At 47.5% G+C, this 16,373-nt stretch overlaps 1 protein-coding gene across 1 annotated transcript in view; it reads left to right on the top strand.

The window, feature by feature from the left end:
• MUC16 (mucin 16, cell surface associated) overlaps window positions 1-16,373 on the top strand; it is a 76,174-nt gene that overhangs the window by 16,108 nt on the left and 43,693 nt on the right. Inside the window, exons 14-29 of the mRNA XM_059388942.1 lie at window positions 264-436; window positions 1,039-1,074; window positions 1,278-1,343; window positions 4,453-4,577; window positions 4,769-4,836; window positions 7,515-7,687; window positions 8,000-8,035; window positions 8,295-8,366; window positions 9,493-9,528; window positions 9,792-9,842; window positions 11,055-11,179; window positions 11,380-11,447; window positions 12,029-12,201; window positions 12,313-12,348; window positions 12,578-12,634; window positions 16,056-16,177. Coding sequence (XP_059244925.1) covers window positions 264-436; window positions 1,039-1,074; window positions 1,278-1,343; window positions 4,453-4,577; window positions 4,769-4,836; window positions 7,515-7,687; window positions 8,000-8,035; window positions 8,295-8,366; window positions 9,493-9,528; window positions 9,792-9,842; window positions 11,055-11,179; window positions 11,380-11,447; window positions 12,029-12,201; window positions 12,313-12,348; window positions 12,578-12,634; window positions 16,056-16,177 — 1,417 coding nt within the window. The remainder of the gene's footprint in view (window positions 1-263; window positions 437-1,038; window positions 1,075-1,277; window positions 1,344-4,452; window positions 4,578-4,768; window positions 4,837-7,514; window positions 7,688-7,999; window positions 8,036-8,294; window positions 8,367-9,492; window positions 9,529-9,791; window positions 9,843-11,054; window positions 11,180-11,379; window positions 11,448-12,028; window positions 12,202-12,312; window positions 12,349-12,577; window positions 12,635-16,055; window positions 16,178-16,373) is intronic.

The raw sequence follows: 16,373 nt of genomic DNA, 5'->3' as shown, positions 1-16,373 counted from the left end.
GCCTATTGTTAGTGGATAGGTTGCCTTTTTATGATTTTCATCTCAGATCTCAGCACAAACATCAGCATTTGGAGATGCTGCGTCCTCTGTGCTCTGTCTGGGACCTTGGTTGTCCTATTCATTTCCAGTCCCCCTCCAGTACCAAGGCCATTCCAGGTTGCCCACCGGTCCTCCAGCTTTCACTGTCCCCTCCCTCAGGGAGGCTTTTCAGGGCCCTTGTCTGGAATCCCCACCTTCTCTTTCCCGTGTCATTCCCCGCCCAGGCCTGAGAAAAAGGGAGCAGCGACCAGAGTTGATGCTGTTTGTACTTACCATCCTGACCCTGCGGGCCCTAAGCTAGACAGAGAGAAGCTGTACTGGGAGCTGAGCCAGCAGACCCATGCTGTCACCCAGCTGGGCTCCTTTACCCTGGACAAGAACAGCCTCTATGTCAATGGTGAGCAACCTTTTTGTAACCACGAGTTGAAGCAGAGAATCTGCTCCCAGGAAGGGACGTGGACTCTCCACTTGGCCCTCGGGCCTGTCGCATGTATCCTTTTCCACCTGAGCAATGTCCCCTGATTAGTCAAGGACCCCCAGAGGCCCTCCAGTTTGCAAACCCCCTCCATCCCTTTGTATCCCTGCATTTCAGGGCTGTGATTTATATACTTGTCTGGGCCACAAAGTCTTTATCTAGACTGATGAAAGAGGATATCCCTTTGGCTGAAGTCAATGACAATTCAAGCATCTGGCCATCTTTCTTCCTGTCAATATCTCAAAATCCCTTCGGGACCCTGAAAAGCACAGTTGGCAAGCCCATTTCTAGAAGCACTGGTATATTTGTCTACCCAAATAAATTGTAAGCTCATGAAGACAGGGGACTGGATCTTTGATTTCTCAGCCTTTTAGGAAGAAGATAAGAGTTACCCCTGAATCACAATTGTTGATCTGTGTAGATTTGAAGTCTTCGTTGGGGGTAGGAGCTGGTGGGATTTAGGCTACATCTTGGACCTCCCTCCCATGCCTGCATTCCAGTTCTGTCTCCTTTTCTCTTTTCAGGTTACAACCACCGGACCTCGGCCCCCACACCCAGTGGTGAGTACCCACAGCCCTAATGACCATATGATCTGACCTGCTGGTGAACAACCACTGACCCCCTACTCCAGGGCCTGGGACAGAGAAGAAGCCAGGAGACCTGGCAGTCTTACCCAGTTCCTCCTACATTCAGTGGCTATAGATGGATAAGTAGGACACCCCGCTCAGAATCGCCATTCTTACTCCAGACTGTTTATCCTTAGCTGCCGTGACCCCCGTGCTCTTTCCAAGGACCTCGGTGGTGCCAACCCACTTCTCCAGCTACACAGGTAGGCGACTTGTCTCTCTAGGTCCTTGTAGGGAAGCTCAAAGCTAGATCGGGAAGTTTTAAAGAGAAAAGCTGCAGTGAGGGAATCTGGAGCCGCCATGGGCTCCCCTGGTCTGAACTCCTCAAAAGCAGAGACTGTGTCCTCCTCATCTGTCCAGCTGTGCGGACCTAGGACAATTGCCTGACCCTCTCAGTGTCTTTACTTGCCAAGTGGAATAATCATACTTTACAAGGTCACTGTGAAGGTTGAATGAAAACGCTTGGAAGCACACATCCCTGGAGCTAGCAGGGAATACAGTATGACAGATACTGTCATACTGGGCATATGAAAGGACATGTGACCTGGGCCAGGCAGAGGGGGGAAGGGTGCTCTGTCAGGTGAGGTCCCTTCCCTCACCGAGTTCCAGTGTATTGAGAGACTAGAACTGGATATGCAGTTACAGTTAATGATAAAAGATAACCATGTTATTCAGCACCTAGACATGCCACACTGCATAGTATTCTTTTTAATTTTTTTATTTTAATTTTTCATTTCATTTTTGTGATAAATACAGATTCATTGGAAACTGCAAAATATAGTACTGAGTTCCCTGTAGGCTTCACCCAATTTCTCCTCAATGGTTAACATCTTACACAACTATAGTATCATATCAAAACCCGGAAATTAAATGTGAAAACCCACAGACTTCAGATTTCAAAGAAGTTACTGGTTTTACGTGGACACGAGTGGGCGTGCACTTGCGCATGCGCACGCGTGCGCGTGTGTGGATCTGCGGCATTTTATTACATAGGCAGATTTTTGTAAGCTTCACTGCAGTCAAGGTACAGGGCAGTTCTATCACAGCAAAGATCTTTTACCATCACACCCACCCAGCCTCACCCTGGCAACCACTAATGTGTTATTTTGGGAATGTTGTGTCAATGGCATCATATAGCCTGTGACCTTTGGGGACTGGCTTTTTTCACCCAGCACAGTGCCCTTAAAACATACTAACTAACTCTTTTAACAAGCAGCCAGTTAACCTTTAGAATTTCTCTACAAAGTAAGCTATTCCCCCATTTTATAGTTGAGGAAATGAAGGTATGAAGAAATGAAGAGTGGTCCCCTCTTATTCATGGGGGATTTGTTCCCAGATCCCCAGTGGATACCCGAAACCATGGAAAGTACGGGCCCCTATATGTACATGTGTTTTCCTATGCATACATGCCTATGATAAAGTTTAATTTATAAACTAGTCACAGGAAGGGATTAAAGCAATAACTAATAATGAAATAGAGCAGTGGGTTAAGCCTCTGCCTTCGGCTCAGGTCATGATCTCAGGGTCCTGGGATCGAGTCCCGCATCGGGCTCCCTGCTCAGTGGGGAGTCTGCTTCCCTCTCTGTCTGCCTCTCTGCCTACTTGTGATCTCTGTCTGTCAAATAAATAAAATCTTAAAAAAAAATAGAACAATTATAACAATATACTGTCATAAAGGTTATGCGAATGTGGTCCCTCTCAAAATACCTAATTGTGCTGTACTCACCCTTCTTCTTGTGATGATGTGAGATGATGAAATGCCTAGGATATGAGAGGCAGTGAGATGAATGACGTAGTGTTAGGCTGCTACTAATCTCCTGATGATGCCTTATAAGGAGGACCATCTGCTTCAAGGCTGTGATTGACTCCAGATAATTGAAACCATGGAAAATGAAGCTGCAGTTGAAGGGGACTACCATACAGACAGGTTTAGTGTCCATGGTCTTATCTCCTGGGGAGAGGACAGACCGAATTTGAAACCAAGTCCGACTCACTATAGTGTGGTGGTTGGTAATCATAGTAACCACAGCTCTATGCATGGCCTCTATGAAAGGTCAAGTCCTGAGAGTTATGGAGTGGGCAGGGTAGGGTAGGTTGAGCAGAAGACAGGAGACCTCCTTAAAGAATTGCTGTTTGACTCATATTAAAAAAAGAATGTTTCTTTTGTGTTGGATGGGACTGAACTGATTTTTTTTTCCTTTTATTTTCCCCCTAATCCATGAGATGGCTCCAATCCTGTTACTTTTAACTTCTCAAGTAGAGGCTATCAAGAGCCAGTCTAGAGCCTCACCAGGGCCCAAGACCTCAACCCCCGCCACGTACTCTGGCCCACATCCAGACTCAAGAGCCCCATGACCTGCATTTTGACCCAATTGCTGAATTAAATAATTTTTATGCATAACATAGAATTTACCATTTTAACCACTGTTAAGTGTACAAATTAGTGATATTCCCAATGGCATGCCACTCACCACTATCCATTCTCAGGAATTCTTCATTACCCCAAACAGAAACTCTGTTCCCATTGAACACTAACTCCTTATAACCCCTACCCCCAGGCCCTGGTTACCTCTAGTCTACTTTCTTTTTCCACGAATTTGCCTATTTTAAGTGCCCCCTGGAAGTGGAACCATGTGATATTTGTCCTCCTGTGTTTGTCTTATTTCACTTAGTATAATATTTTCACAGTTCATCCGTGATGTAGCAGGTGTCAGAGTTTCCCTCATGTTTATGGCTGACTATTATTCTACTGCATGTATATGCCGTCTTTTGTTTATCCATTCCTCTGCTGATGGGCTCAGGTTGTTTCCACCTTTTGGCTATTGTGAAGGATGCTGTTGTGAACATTCTTTTATTCAAGGATCTGAGTCCCTGTTTTCAGTTCTTTTGGGTCTATACCTAGGAGCGAAATTGCTAGGTCATATGATAATCCCATATTTAATATTTTGAGGAACAACCAGACTGTCTTCCATAGCAGCTCTACCAGCCTTCCTACCAGCAATGCATGAGGATTCCAGTTTCTGCACATCTTTGCCAATATTTATTTTTGCCTGCCTGCCTTCCTTCATTCTTTCTCTTTCAGTAATAGCCTAATAGCTATCCCAATAGATGTGCATGCTTTGCATTCTATAGCATCTGGCTTTGCTCTTTATCTGGCATCTGTCTTTGGTCCTAAGGCAGCTGGCCTATGTGCCTACTCTGAACCCCTGCTTCCCAATATCTAGGTCCTCCATCCCTGTCCGCACAAGTTGTCTTAGAGGCCAGCCCCGGCCTGACTCAGGCATGGCCTCCTTTTCCCTTCCCCTGCTACAGCAGCGGTTCCTTTCCTGGTGCCGTTCACCCTCAACTTCACCATAACCAACCTGCACTACGAAGAGAGCATGCGGCATCCAGGCTCTCGGAAATTCAACTCCACGGAGAAGATCCTGCAGGGTCTAGTAAGAGCCCCGCCCACCTGTGCCAGCCCCACCCCACGTCACCCCGCCCCGCCCACCGGTGCCAGCACCGCACCTCACTTCTGCCCCCGCCCATGCCCATATCACTTCCGTCCCATTCACTTCACCAATACCCCAGCTCCCCGTGGCCTCCCTCAAGGGTTCCTTCTCACTACCTCTCTCCTTTCTCATAGCTCAAACTCCTGTTCAGGAATAGCAGTCTGGGATTCCTCTATTCAGGCTGTAGATTGGCTTCCCTCAGGTGAGTCTCTCTCCCCAAGAACACAGCCCAGCAGGTGTATGGGATCTTCATCTATGGGCTCCCTGATTTCGTCCATACTTGGGACAACTACTGCCAATGGGTACCAGACACCATCATCAACAATAACAACCCCAGCCTCTAGCAATTCCTAAGATCCAAAGCACTGGGCTAGTATCTTCCATTTCACCCCGCCAGCCCTCAGGACAGCCTCGTGGAGCACGAACCAAAGGTGCGACAGGCTCAGAGGGATTGAACCTGCATTGCAGGTTCTGGAGCCCAAGTCCTAGCTCCTAAGCAGTGCTGCCTCCTCTCTGCCTCATTATGACCTGGCAGCATGTGGAAATCACCTATCTGGCAACCTCTAAGAGGGAAGAATCAAAGAGGGAAGGAAAGCAAGCACACTGTTGCAGAGCGAACGTGGGCTCCTAGATAGCTCAGACTCATGGGAGGTCTGACCTGCCCTGGAATGGCTCAGGCTTGTGGAGGACGCCATCCCTTGGGTGCAGCTGGGGGTGGGGGAGGCGGGTGGTTGACACTGCTCCATACCTGGCATTCTCACCTCCCACATCTCTCTAGAATCTCTAGGTCTGGCTCTCCTCACACTCCCGTTTGATCACAGGCATCTACCTCCAGCTCTCCTTCCTTCCTGGGGGAAGAGTGGGCTGAAGAGCCTAGTGGCCAAGAGCCTTGGGGAAGCCAGAGTGGAGCTCAAATTCCAGCTCTGCCATTTGCTGAGATCCTGGGCAGGTGTCTGAAACTTGCTGTGCCCCATGACTCTGTGTGTTATGTATACAATATATTAGGCCCATACATAACATATGCACATGAACATATGTGTGTACATATAGAGAAAGATTTGACCCTCGGGTTGTGTGGGTTTGAATGGCATGGGTCCACGTATACATGGATTTTGTTTGGATAAATATAGTGCAGTGCTATGAATGTAGTTTCTCTCATGATTCTCTTAACATATGTTGTCTAGCTTACTTTATTGTAAGAAAGCAGTATATAATACTTATACCATAAAATATATGTTAATTGTGTTATCAGTAAGGCTTCTGGTCAACAGCATTCTATTAGTAGTTAAGTTTTGAAGAAGTCAAAAGTTATATAGAGATTTTCAACTGTGTTGCGTGTTGGTACTCCTCACCTCCATATTGTTCAAAAGTTAACTGTATACATACACACACATATACAGAGAGAGAGAGAGAAAAAATAGGTACAATTCTATAGTATATCTTATATCTATACCTTGTGTGTGTGTGTGTATATATATATATATAAAATATATACAACTATAATAGTATACATTATAGCTATATATATATAATATATATATATAATATATATAGCTATAATGTATATGCCTATATAATATATATTATGTATATAGGTATAATAAGTATAATATATAATTATACCTATACTTAATACATAGGTATATATTGTACATATGTTATATATAGACATAATATGTGTAATATGTTATATGTAGGTATAATATCTAATATATATGACATGTATAGGTATAATTCCCAATATATATTATATATTATATAATATACATATTACCTAAGTATAGATAATATGATATACAGGTATAATATATAATTATACCTATACTTTATATATAGGTTTATGTTATATATGTTATATTTGTTACATATAGGTATAATAGGTATATTATGTATAGGTATAATATCTTTTATATATGATATATAGAGATATGAACCCTAATATATATTATCTATTCTATATATTAGGAATAGGTACAAAAGGTATAACATATAATAATAAATAAAACAAAATAAATAGGTAACAAATATATGTCATATACTTACATGTTAAATAGACCATTGTATTATGTAATGTCTAATTGCATTGTGTATGATATATAGTGTGATGGGTATAGTGACATCTGTGGGAGTTGAGCAATACAGCCCACAGGGATGCTCTGAGGGTTAGGTTCTGCGATCATGAGTACAAAGTTCTGGGCCAGCTGCGTGCTCAGAATTTAACAAGGGGTGGTTGTTATTATACGAGACATTCTATCCATGGCCCTGAAGTGTGGGAGCACCTTTCTGTCCATATCTCTTAGGAGTGTATGGCTAGGTGGGCATGTAGGTGGGTCAGTGTCCTGTGGCCAGAGCTGGTGCTGAGACATGGACAGGTCACACTTTCAGACAGACCCACCCAAAGGGCCTGTGTGTCTCTCCAGCCATTTAGTCTGTTGAGTCTTTAGAAATGCCCCAGCCCTGCATCCAGACTCAGTGACTTCAGCTTTTTGATCTCACTATTTGAAAACCCCAACTCTCTACAGGAAAATGTCACCAAACCATGCTGCAGTCCCTGTCCTGGGGCCACCAACACCCATTGCAGCTCCTTGTTGTGCCCGTCAAGACCTGTGACGGAATTTGGCTGTTATGGCTGCAGGTGGCACCTTCCAGGATTGCTCACCCCATCAACATATCCTCTGTGTTCTGCCACACACCAGGGCTTTCAGAGGCTCCTCTCCCAGGCATGCAGGAGGCTAGCTGTTTAGGGAGGGTGTCTCCCTCATGGTGGCAGCTTCTGTTAACTAGGGTTTCCCCAGTTTCTGCCTTAGGGGCTGGCAAGGCGAGAGGGGGAAGGACCAATAGAGAGAGAGTTAGACCAACTATGTGATGATTCTTACCCAGGCCTGAGAAGGATGGGGCAGCCACCAGAGTGGATGCCATGTGTATGCATCGCCCTGACCCTGAAGGCCTGGGACTCGACAGAGAGCAGCTGTACTGGGAGCTGAGCCAGCTGACCCATGGCATTGCCCTGCTGGGCCCCTACACCCTGGACAGGAACAGTCTCTATGTCAATGGTGAGCAACCGTGATGTGGTCAGAGTCGCTTCTCCCTCCTTGGGCAGCCTCTGTCCTTTGGCTTGAGAAGGCATTCCCTGTGGGGCCCTTCAGGGCTTGGCCCCGTGCACTCTGTGTGCTAATTCATGGTTTCCTCTTCGTCTTGGACTGACTTCATCCTCAGAGCCTTCCTTCCCAACAGGTGCTGATGAAGAAGATAATAGCACCCCCTGCTAGAACCCCCTCCACTGCTCCAGGGTAGCCCTGCCTCTTGTTTGGTCCTCCACCTCTTCCTTAGCCCGTATCTACAACACCCTCTCCCTCTCCCTACAGGTTTCACCCATCAGAGCTCTGCACCCATCACCAACAGTGAGTATTCAACTATGACCCAGGGCCCCTCAACACACAGGGCAGGCAAAGCATTGATGCCTCCTTATACCTGGTTATGTCACCTCCAGGAGGGACAGAGCTCCTGGGAGGCCATAAGTTATTTACTATCCTCTCTGCCCCAGTTCCAAGGGGAATCTCAGTTCAAGCCCCACATGAAAGCCTAATAAGTAGTCTCTCTTGTTGGCATTTCCGCCATGTGATTGCCTTTCTCCTTTCACTGATGAGAGCTTTTCCTCAGCTCCAGGGACCTCCACAGTGCACCTGGGAACCTCTGGGACTCCATCTTTTTTTCCCAGCTCCAGCCCCATGGGTAAGTACCAGTCAATGGCACATCGGCTAGAAGAGACCTGAGGAGTGTAAACACGTTCGACATTATTCATTCAGGCTGCAGGCTGACCTTGCTCAGGTGAGTCCTTGCAATCCCAGGCCAGGACCACCTCAAGGGCTCCCAGACCCCAGGAGTTCCCTCTGCTTCCTTCCTTCTCTGTCCATGTTCTCAGAAGAGGTGGAATTCAGGAAGCACTGGCTCCAGGACCAAGGTCTCTTCTGATTGCAACCACCCCCAACCCCACCAACTGTCCCCAGATTCTAGGGAGCCCCTCAGCAGGATATGACCCTAGGCTAGTCATCCTTCCAAATTCCCTCCTGCCTCCCTTTGACCAAAGAGGACATTTCCTTTAGGTTTTCAGTTCTGACCCCAGGATTCCTCTCAAGACAAGCATGCCTTTTCCACCTGCTTTAATCCCAAATTCCAAATCTTTAATGACTCTCAGATTATGTCCAGGACAAATATATGACATCTGTACCATCACTCCCTAACCCCTCATCCATGACAGACATCACTAAATGGTAATAGCCTCCATTCTTTCTGAGTTCGAAGCAGCTTGAGAATCCTTACCAATGAAGTACCCTAGGCAGTTGCTACCAATTCAGTTGAAGTTGCCAAGGGATTGTGGAACAGAACTCAAGGAAACTAGGTTCCTTGATGGGTGGAAGGCTCTCTGGTTTTCCTGGAAGGCATTCATGAGTTGGGAGACTCTGCTCAAGCTCAGCTGGGTCATGACTCAAGCTCAGCTTGGTCAAGCCTGTTCACATCTCCTCCTGACCAGTGTTCAGGAAAAGTCAGTAGTGAGTTTGGCCTGCAAAGGAAGTATACATTCACAGCTCTTCTGGGCATTCACTGAGGGATCAAACACTCGAAGAAGAGGAGGGTTGCAAGTGGCAGAGAGAGTCTGTGGATGACCTGGTAGAGAATTCCTCCCAGGTCTCGGTGGAATTTTCTGGACTTTGTCTACTGGGTCTGCAATCTGAGGGTGCTCTCTAAATGCAGCTAACATAAATAGATTCATAGACACCCAAGGAACCCCATATTTTTGCCACTCCCTTCCTTCCCCCATCCTTACAACTCCATACTTTCTCTTCCTGTCGTTCTGCAGGTTACACCCATCAGGTCCTGACCTCCACCCCCAGCAGTGAGTAGTAATTTGGGCCCTAGCATAGCTCTGCCTTGGGGGCCATCTCTCCTGCTCGCAATACCTACCCCATGTCTCCAGGGACACAAGGAGCCTGGAAAGCTCCAGGGTTTCCCCCATCTTCACTCCCAGGATCAGAAAAGACAAGCCTGGCACAGGCCTGAGGAGAGTCTCATGGACCCACAATGGGCCCTATGTCATTGGAAAGGTCCTCCCTCCTGCCATATTTGCCTCACTGTGTGTTTTTTTTTTTTTTTCACCAGCCTCTACCATATCCCCAGCAACCTCAGCGACCCCCATCCCTGCCCCCACAGGTAGGAGCTTCCTCTCTGTCATTCCTCTCTTGCAAAGATCTCCTGCACTTGGCCAGTGGGAGGTATCACATGGAGTACCATGCCCATTCATTCATTCATTCATTCTTTCACTCAAGAAGCATTCACTTAGCCCTTACTAGGTGAAGGGCCCTGGTAAGGCAGCAGTGAACAGAATAGAAAGGACCCTAGTCTTTGATGGGTTTCCAGAAAGAAAGAGAATAAGGACTTGAGTTACAATCAGCATGATTGTGGGGTGAGTTCTGCAGGTGTGGTGGGGGGGGGGGTCCTCTCTCTTGAGTACTTGCTTTTCGTTTCCAAGAAAGAAGGGAGCAGAGTGAGCTACATGTGTACCTGAAAATGCCCTCTTACAAGTCCCTGTTAGAGACTCCGATTGGGCAGACTCTGACTGAGCCAAGGGATAACTTCCCATTCTTGGCATCTCAGTGGCCCAAGGTAGATTTTGATATCACCTCCTGACCCTACTGAGGGTCCTGGATGACCCATCATTACTAATGCTGTCTTACTTGAGCCTCTAGTTACTCAGCAGCGAAGGCCTCTTGAAGGTGTTTTGACCACTGACCACTCAGGCCAGAGTGAACAGGTCACTGTGTGGACCCGCCCTTAGTGCTTGGGTGGGTGGGTTAGGAGCACAGACTCTGTGACCACAACACCCAGGTTTGAACTGTGCTCTGCCCTTTATAGATTGTGTGACTGCAGGCAGATTCTTTAACCATCCCTGGGCTCAGTATTTACATCTGTGAAATGGGGATAAGAATACTATCTCCCTCTGAAGGGTTTACCTCAAGGCTTAAATGGGTTAAAATTTAAGTGAAGCACTTAAAAACAGGGCCTGGCCCAAACAAATACAAGCAATGTATTTCTTCAAATAAATCTTTAAAAATCAGTAAATAATTGGATCTCACAGAAATAATTTGAGTTAAAAAAAAAAAAAACCCTCAGGAACAGGGGATATCTGTCAAGAACTTTAGCCAACTGCTAAGGCTGCATAAGGCTGTGTAAGGCTGCATTTACCTCCATTGTGTAATTTTCCACACTCATCCCCAGAATCCCTCACATAATGCTAATGTCTGGGATCTCCTTCCTATGGAAACTGCCCATCTGGGAGGAAACCCCTCGCCGGTGCTTGAAGAGACAGATGTGGGCTGACCCACACTTGGGCTCTCTGGTGTCTTCCTCCTGCTCCCACTGCAGCCACTGGTCTTGCCCCGGTGCCGTTTACTCTCAACTTCACCATCACTAACCTGCAGCACCAGGAAGGTATGAGTCACCCTGGTTCCCGGAGGTTCAACAGCACCCAGAGAAACCTGCAGCGACTGGTGAGTGTCCCGCCCACAGCACTCCTGCCTTGTCCACTGAAGCACCACCTCCTGGCTCTCTGCCATGACCACAAAGACCCCACCTACCTCACCTGTGCTGCCTCATTCAGGCCCCACCCACTGGCACCAGCCCCACCCATCTCATGTCTACCCTGCTCTCCACCCCTCAGACTTCCTACTCACTTCCCTCTCCTTCACAGCTTGGACCCTTGTTCAAGAACACCAGTGTGGGCCCCCTCTACTCAGGCTGCAGGCTGACCTTGCTCAGGTGAGCCCTTGCAATCCCAGGCCAGGACCACCTCATGGGCTCCCAGACCCCAGGAGTTCCCTCTGCTTCCTTCCTTCTCTGTCCATGTTCTCAGAAGAGGTGGAATTCAGGAAGCACTGGCTCCAGGACCAAGGCCTCTTTGATTGCAACCTCCCCCAACCCCACCAACTCTCCCCATGTTCTAGGGAGCCCCTCAGCAGGATATGACCCTAGGCTAGTCATCCTTCCAAATTCCCTCCTGCCTCCCTTTGACCAAAGAGGGCATTTCCTTTAGGTTTTCAGTTCTGTCCCCAGGATTCCTCTCAAGACAAGCATGCCTTTTCCACCTGCTTTAATCCCAGATCCCAGCTCTTCACCTGTCTCAAGTAGGAGCTCTCCTGTCCCCCAGCTTGCAGGTTTCAGACCTGCAATTTAATAAAAATCCTCCCACCCCCTGACTGTGTGCACAGCTCCAGGCTGGCCAGAGGTGGGTGCCAGCCTTCTCACTTGCCTTGGCCCCTTCCTGTCCTGCCCCAGATGTCCCAGGCACCCTGCATGGGGACTCCATCTATTGTTACCCCTACCCACCCCCCCCCCCCCAGGCCCGAGAAGGATGGGGCGGCCACTGGAGTGGATGCCATCTGCACCTATCGCCCTGACCCCGTGGGCCCTGGGCTGGACAGAGAGCGGCTGTACCAGGAGCTAAGCCAGCTGACCCGCGGCGTCACCAGGCTGGGTCCCTACACCCTGGACCCGGACAGTCTCTACATCAATGGTAGGGATTGCCACCTGTGTCCACCTTTCAACAGTCCCCACATCCTCCCCTCCATTCCTCCATCTCACTCACTACTCGCCCTCCTCACCCTTTCTCCCTCTACCTGTGCAGGTTACACCCGCCAGACACAGGCTACCACCCCCAGTGGTGAGTGTCCAGAGGCTTCCGAAGTCTCCACAACCCTGTGGTTCCCTCTGCAACCCTAGAATGGAAGCGGCCAGGAGCCAGTTGCCTGCCCTCCGCACCCCTGCTCCACCCCCAGCCTCCGGTGAACAGGGACCTATGCCCAAGAAATTGCCTGGCATGACCACCCCCTCGCTGGTATCCCCAGGGTGAGGGATCCCCACCCCCAAGCTCTTGGGTTTTTTCTCTCCAGCTTCTATGGTGGCCACAGTTTCTGCATGGGTACCAGCCTCCTTCTCCAGTCCCACAGGTAGGCATTCTCTCCTCTGAAGAGGCTCCCAACTATTCCTGCTGGGCCCTAATCCCAGGACATGGGAGGAGAAGTAGAATGGGTGGCATCTCTTGGGGGAGTCCAAGGCCAACTCTTGAGAATCTGCTGGGCGCTACCCAGGTCCTGGGGATTTCTTGAACACCAGTCCCACTCCCAGCACTGGGGGTCCTGAGCCATTCTCTGTAACCTGTCTGAAACCTATAGGTGACCCCTGACTTCCCAATCATCCTGCAAGCCATGGAAAGTAGAGTACAGATTGGTTCACTGATAATAGATTTGTCCAGTGGCCAGTTTGCCAAAGCCAACTCAGTAAAGGATCAATTCTTCTTCAGTGTCCCCAGTTAACTGATTTACCAACCGCTTGTTTTAAGGAAGAGTCTCTGTGAATATATTCAATAGATACAACTTTATTCTTCTTATAACATCTTTATGACTTTGTTCCTTATGAATATACAGCATCTCCCTGACCAGAGTCAATGCATATAATCATTTCATTTTAGTGGCATTTTAAGGAATGTTTTAAATTTAATTTTATTTTTCAGTGTTCTAAGATTCATTATTTATCTGTCAAAGTCTAGGGACCATAGGGTCATTTCCATTTTTCATGAATATTTTGTGTGTTTGTCCCCCCACCCCTTTTTATTATGAAAAGTGTCAAAAGTAGCAGAAACTTTGAAAAAATAGTACGAGGAACATCCATCTGTCCACCACAGTGGTTGACCTTCTGTCTTTCTTGCTTCTTGTACATAGTTCTGTTATGATACAGCATGGATGTCCCCAAACTATGCTATGCAAAATCACACACTGGAGAAAAGCACAGGGCTGAGGCTGGGGCTCAACACCCCAAAACCTTGTCAGTGACATAAAAAAAAAACAGACCTCTAATAAAACAGCACAGTTTTACTTATGTTAAATGGTTTAGAAATACAACATAAAATTACTGCAGTCAATATAGCGCTTTTCCCAGAAAGAGACCTGACATTTGTTGTAGAAGTAGTAGTCATATCAGCAAACAGATTGAAGCTGGTGAGTAATTGTGAAGTTCAGGAGGGTTGCCCGAAATCCTACAGAAACTGGGAACCCAAGGTGGGTAAGGGTAACCCCCCAACATCTCAGGGCTGTGATTAAGCCGGTAGAGGGTTGAGCTGTGTGTGTGTGCATTTTGTGTATGCCCAGAGAGCTAGGTTCAGCTGGGTTCTGGGTTTACCTGGTGTTCCTTTTGTGTGTCTTGCAGACAAAATTACACATGCCCAAATGGGAAATTTACATAATGCTCACTTTGTTCCCTAATGTCTCAGTGACCCTGAAGAATTACATTTTCAAAACAAGCATTATGGCAGAACTGACTATAGAAAGCAGTAGACATAATTGTTTTCCTGAACCATAGGAAACTTGCAAATATCACGATGCTTCACTATTAAGGATTTCAGCAAGAACTGTCACAAAATCAGGACATTGCCCAATGTAACTGTAGTAGTATTACCATGCTTCAAAAAATAAGAATAATTTGGTGTCATCTAGCATGCAGTTCGTATTCACATTTTCCCCAATGTCTCCCTTGTATAGGTGGCTTTTTTCAAACCAGGATTTAGTCAAGCTTTCCATATTGATTAGGTGATTGTCTTTTTAGTGTCTAAATTTAGAATAATGCCACATACCACCCTGTTTTTATTAGGACATTGATTTTTAAAGATGACAGAACAGAAGCCGGTTTTGCCTGCTTACTTTAAATATACTTTTGAGTAAGAATATTCTTTTTTTATTTCTACTTTTATTTTATTTTAATTCAACTAATTAACCTATAGTGTATTATTAGTTTCCGAGGTAAAATTCAGTGACTCCTCTTACATGCAACACCCAGTGCCCACTAAGTCCTGTGCCCTCCTTAATGCCCGTCGCCCAGTGACCCCCATCTCCCCACCCATTTCCCCACTTCCCCTCCAGCAACCCTCAGTTTGTTTCCTAGAGTTAAGAGTCTCTTATGGTTTGTCTCCCTCTCTGATTTTGTCTTGTATAAGAATATTCTTGAGGGGCGCCTGGGTGGCTCAGTGCGTTAAAGCCTCTGCCTTCGGCTCAGGTCATGATCTCAGGGTCCTGGAATCGAGTCCCGCATCGGGCTCTCTGCTCAGCGGGGAGCCTGCTTCCTCCTCTCTCTCTGCCTGCCTCTCTGCCTACTCGTGATCTCTCTCTATCAAATAAATAAATCTTTAAAAAAAAAAAAGAATATTCTTAAAAGGAATTATTCACAAAGTAACTCCTATTAAATGAATACATTGGGAGAAAAATTGTTAGTGGGCAGGCAAATTGTTCCTGAGGCAAATTTTCAAATTCGGCATTGAAGACTAAACCGGTCTGGGGAGGGGGGGTCTTCAAAGAGGCCCTGGTAGGTGGGAGAAACTGGTCAAGCCAAGATACTCTTGTGGTCCTGAGCTATGGGGTTTCTCACCTATTCTTCCAGTCCAACCCCAAGTAGGGGTTTTGAGGGATTTCTGGGGGGGGGGGGGGGGGTCCCCCCCCAAAAAAAGGAGGGGGGGGGGGGGGGGGGGGGGGGGGGGGGGGGGGAGGATCCCTACTCAAAAAGGAAGAAGGGCAAGGGGACTTCAGGGGAAGGGAGTGGTCAGAGAAGACATCCTCCTGTCTAGGAGCAATGGGGGCTCCCTGCTCAGTGGGGAGCCTGCTTCTCCCTCTGCCCCTCCCCCCTCTTCCTCTTGTGCGTTCTCTTGCTTGCTCACTCTCTCTTAAATAAGTAAATAAAATCTTTAAAAAACACAGACACACACACACCTGGATATCAAAATTTGAGTTTGTGGACTCTGAGAAACAAACTGAGGGTTTGGAGGGGAGGGGTGGGGGGATGGGTGAGCCTGGTGGTGGGTATGAAGGAGGGCACGGATTGCGTGGAGCCCTGGGTGTGGTGCATGAACAATGAATCTTGGAACACTGGAAACAGAAAATAAAATTTAAAAATAAATTTAAAAAATAAAAAGATACATGGCAGCTGGGGAAAAAAAAAAATGAGTTTTGTCCTGGCAGGCTTTTGAGCTCACGGGTCCCAGCCCACTATAAAGAATTAAATACCCCCATGAGCCCATAGGCAGACACCATGTCTGGCTCTTTATGTAACACCCAGACACCAGCATCTTCTGTTTCCCTATGTGACCAAAGCTAGAGACCATGGGTGACAGAACAAACCACTACCTCCACTCCCCACCCCCCACCCCGCATCTCCAGGCTCAGATGGGACTCAAGGGAGTCCCAGGAGAGGGCAGCCTCTCCTTGGTATTGCCGAGATGATGGGGTCCTCTGAGTAGGCTGGGCTTGTGTCCTGGGGGCCTTTGCTCCACTTCTGGTCCAGGCCTGACTCAGGGCATGGCCTCTTTTTCCTCCTGCCCCACTGCAGCTGCTGGCCCTGCCCCAGTGCCCTTCACCCTCAATTTCACCATCATCAACCTGCATTACACGAAGGCCATGCATCCAGGCTCTGCGATGTTCAACTCCACGGAGTCAGTCCTACAACGCCTGGTGAGAGCCTTCTTCTAACCATCCCTCTCCTCCGAGCCCCTCCCCACCCTCTCTGAGTTTCCTTACTACCCTTCTGGAGGATACAGAGGGCTCGAAGAGCAGACTGTTTCTGGGTTCAAAACTCGAAACTGCCACAGGCCAGGGACGTCCCTTTGGAGTCATGATCTTGCCTTTTCGGTACCATTTCCTCCTCTGT

This window comes from Mustela nigripes, chromosome 2 (genome assembly GCF_022355385.1).
Source record: "Mustela nigripes isolate SB6536 chromosome 2, MUSNIG.SB6536, whole genome shotgun sequence".
Classification (NCBI taxonomy): Eukaryota; Metazoa; Chordata; class Mammalia; order Carnivora; family Mustelidae; genus Mustela; species Mustela nigripes.
Note: the sequence above shows the minus strand (reverse complement) of the source record. Positions and strands in the feature narration are given on the sequence as shown.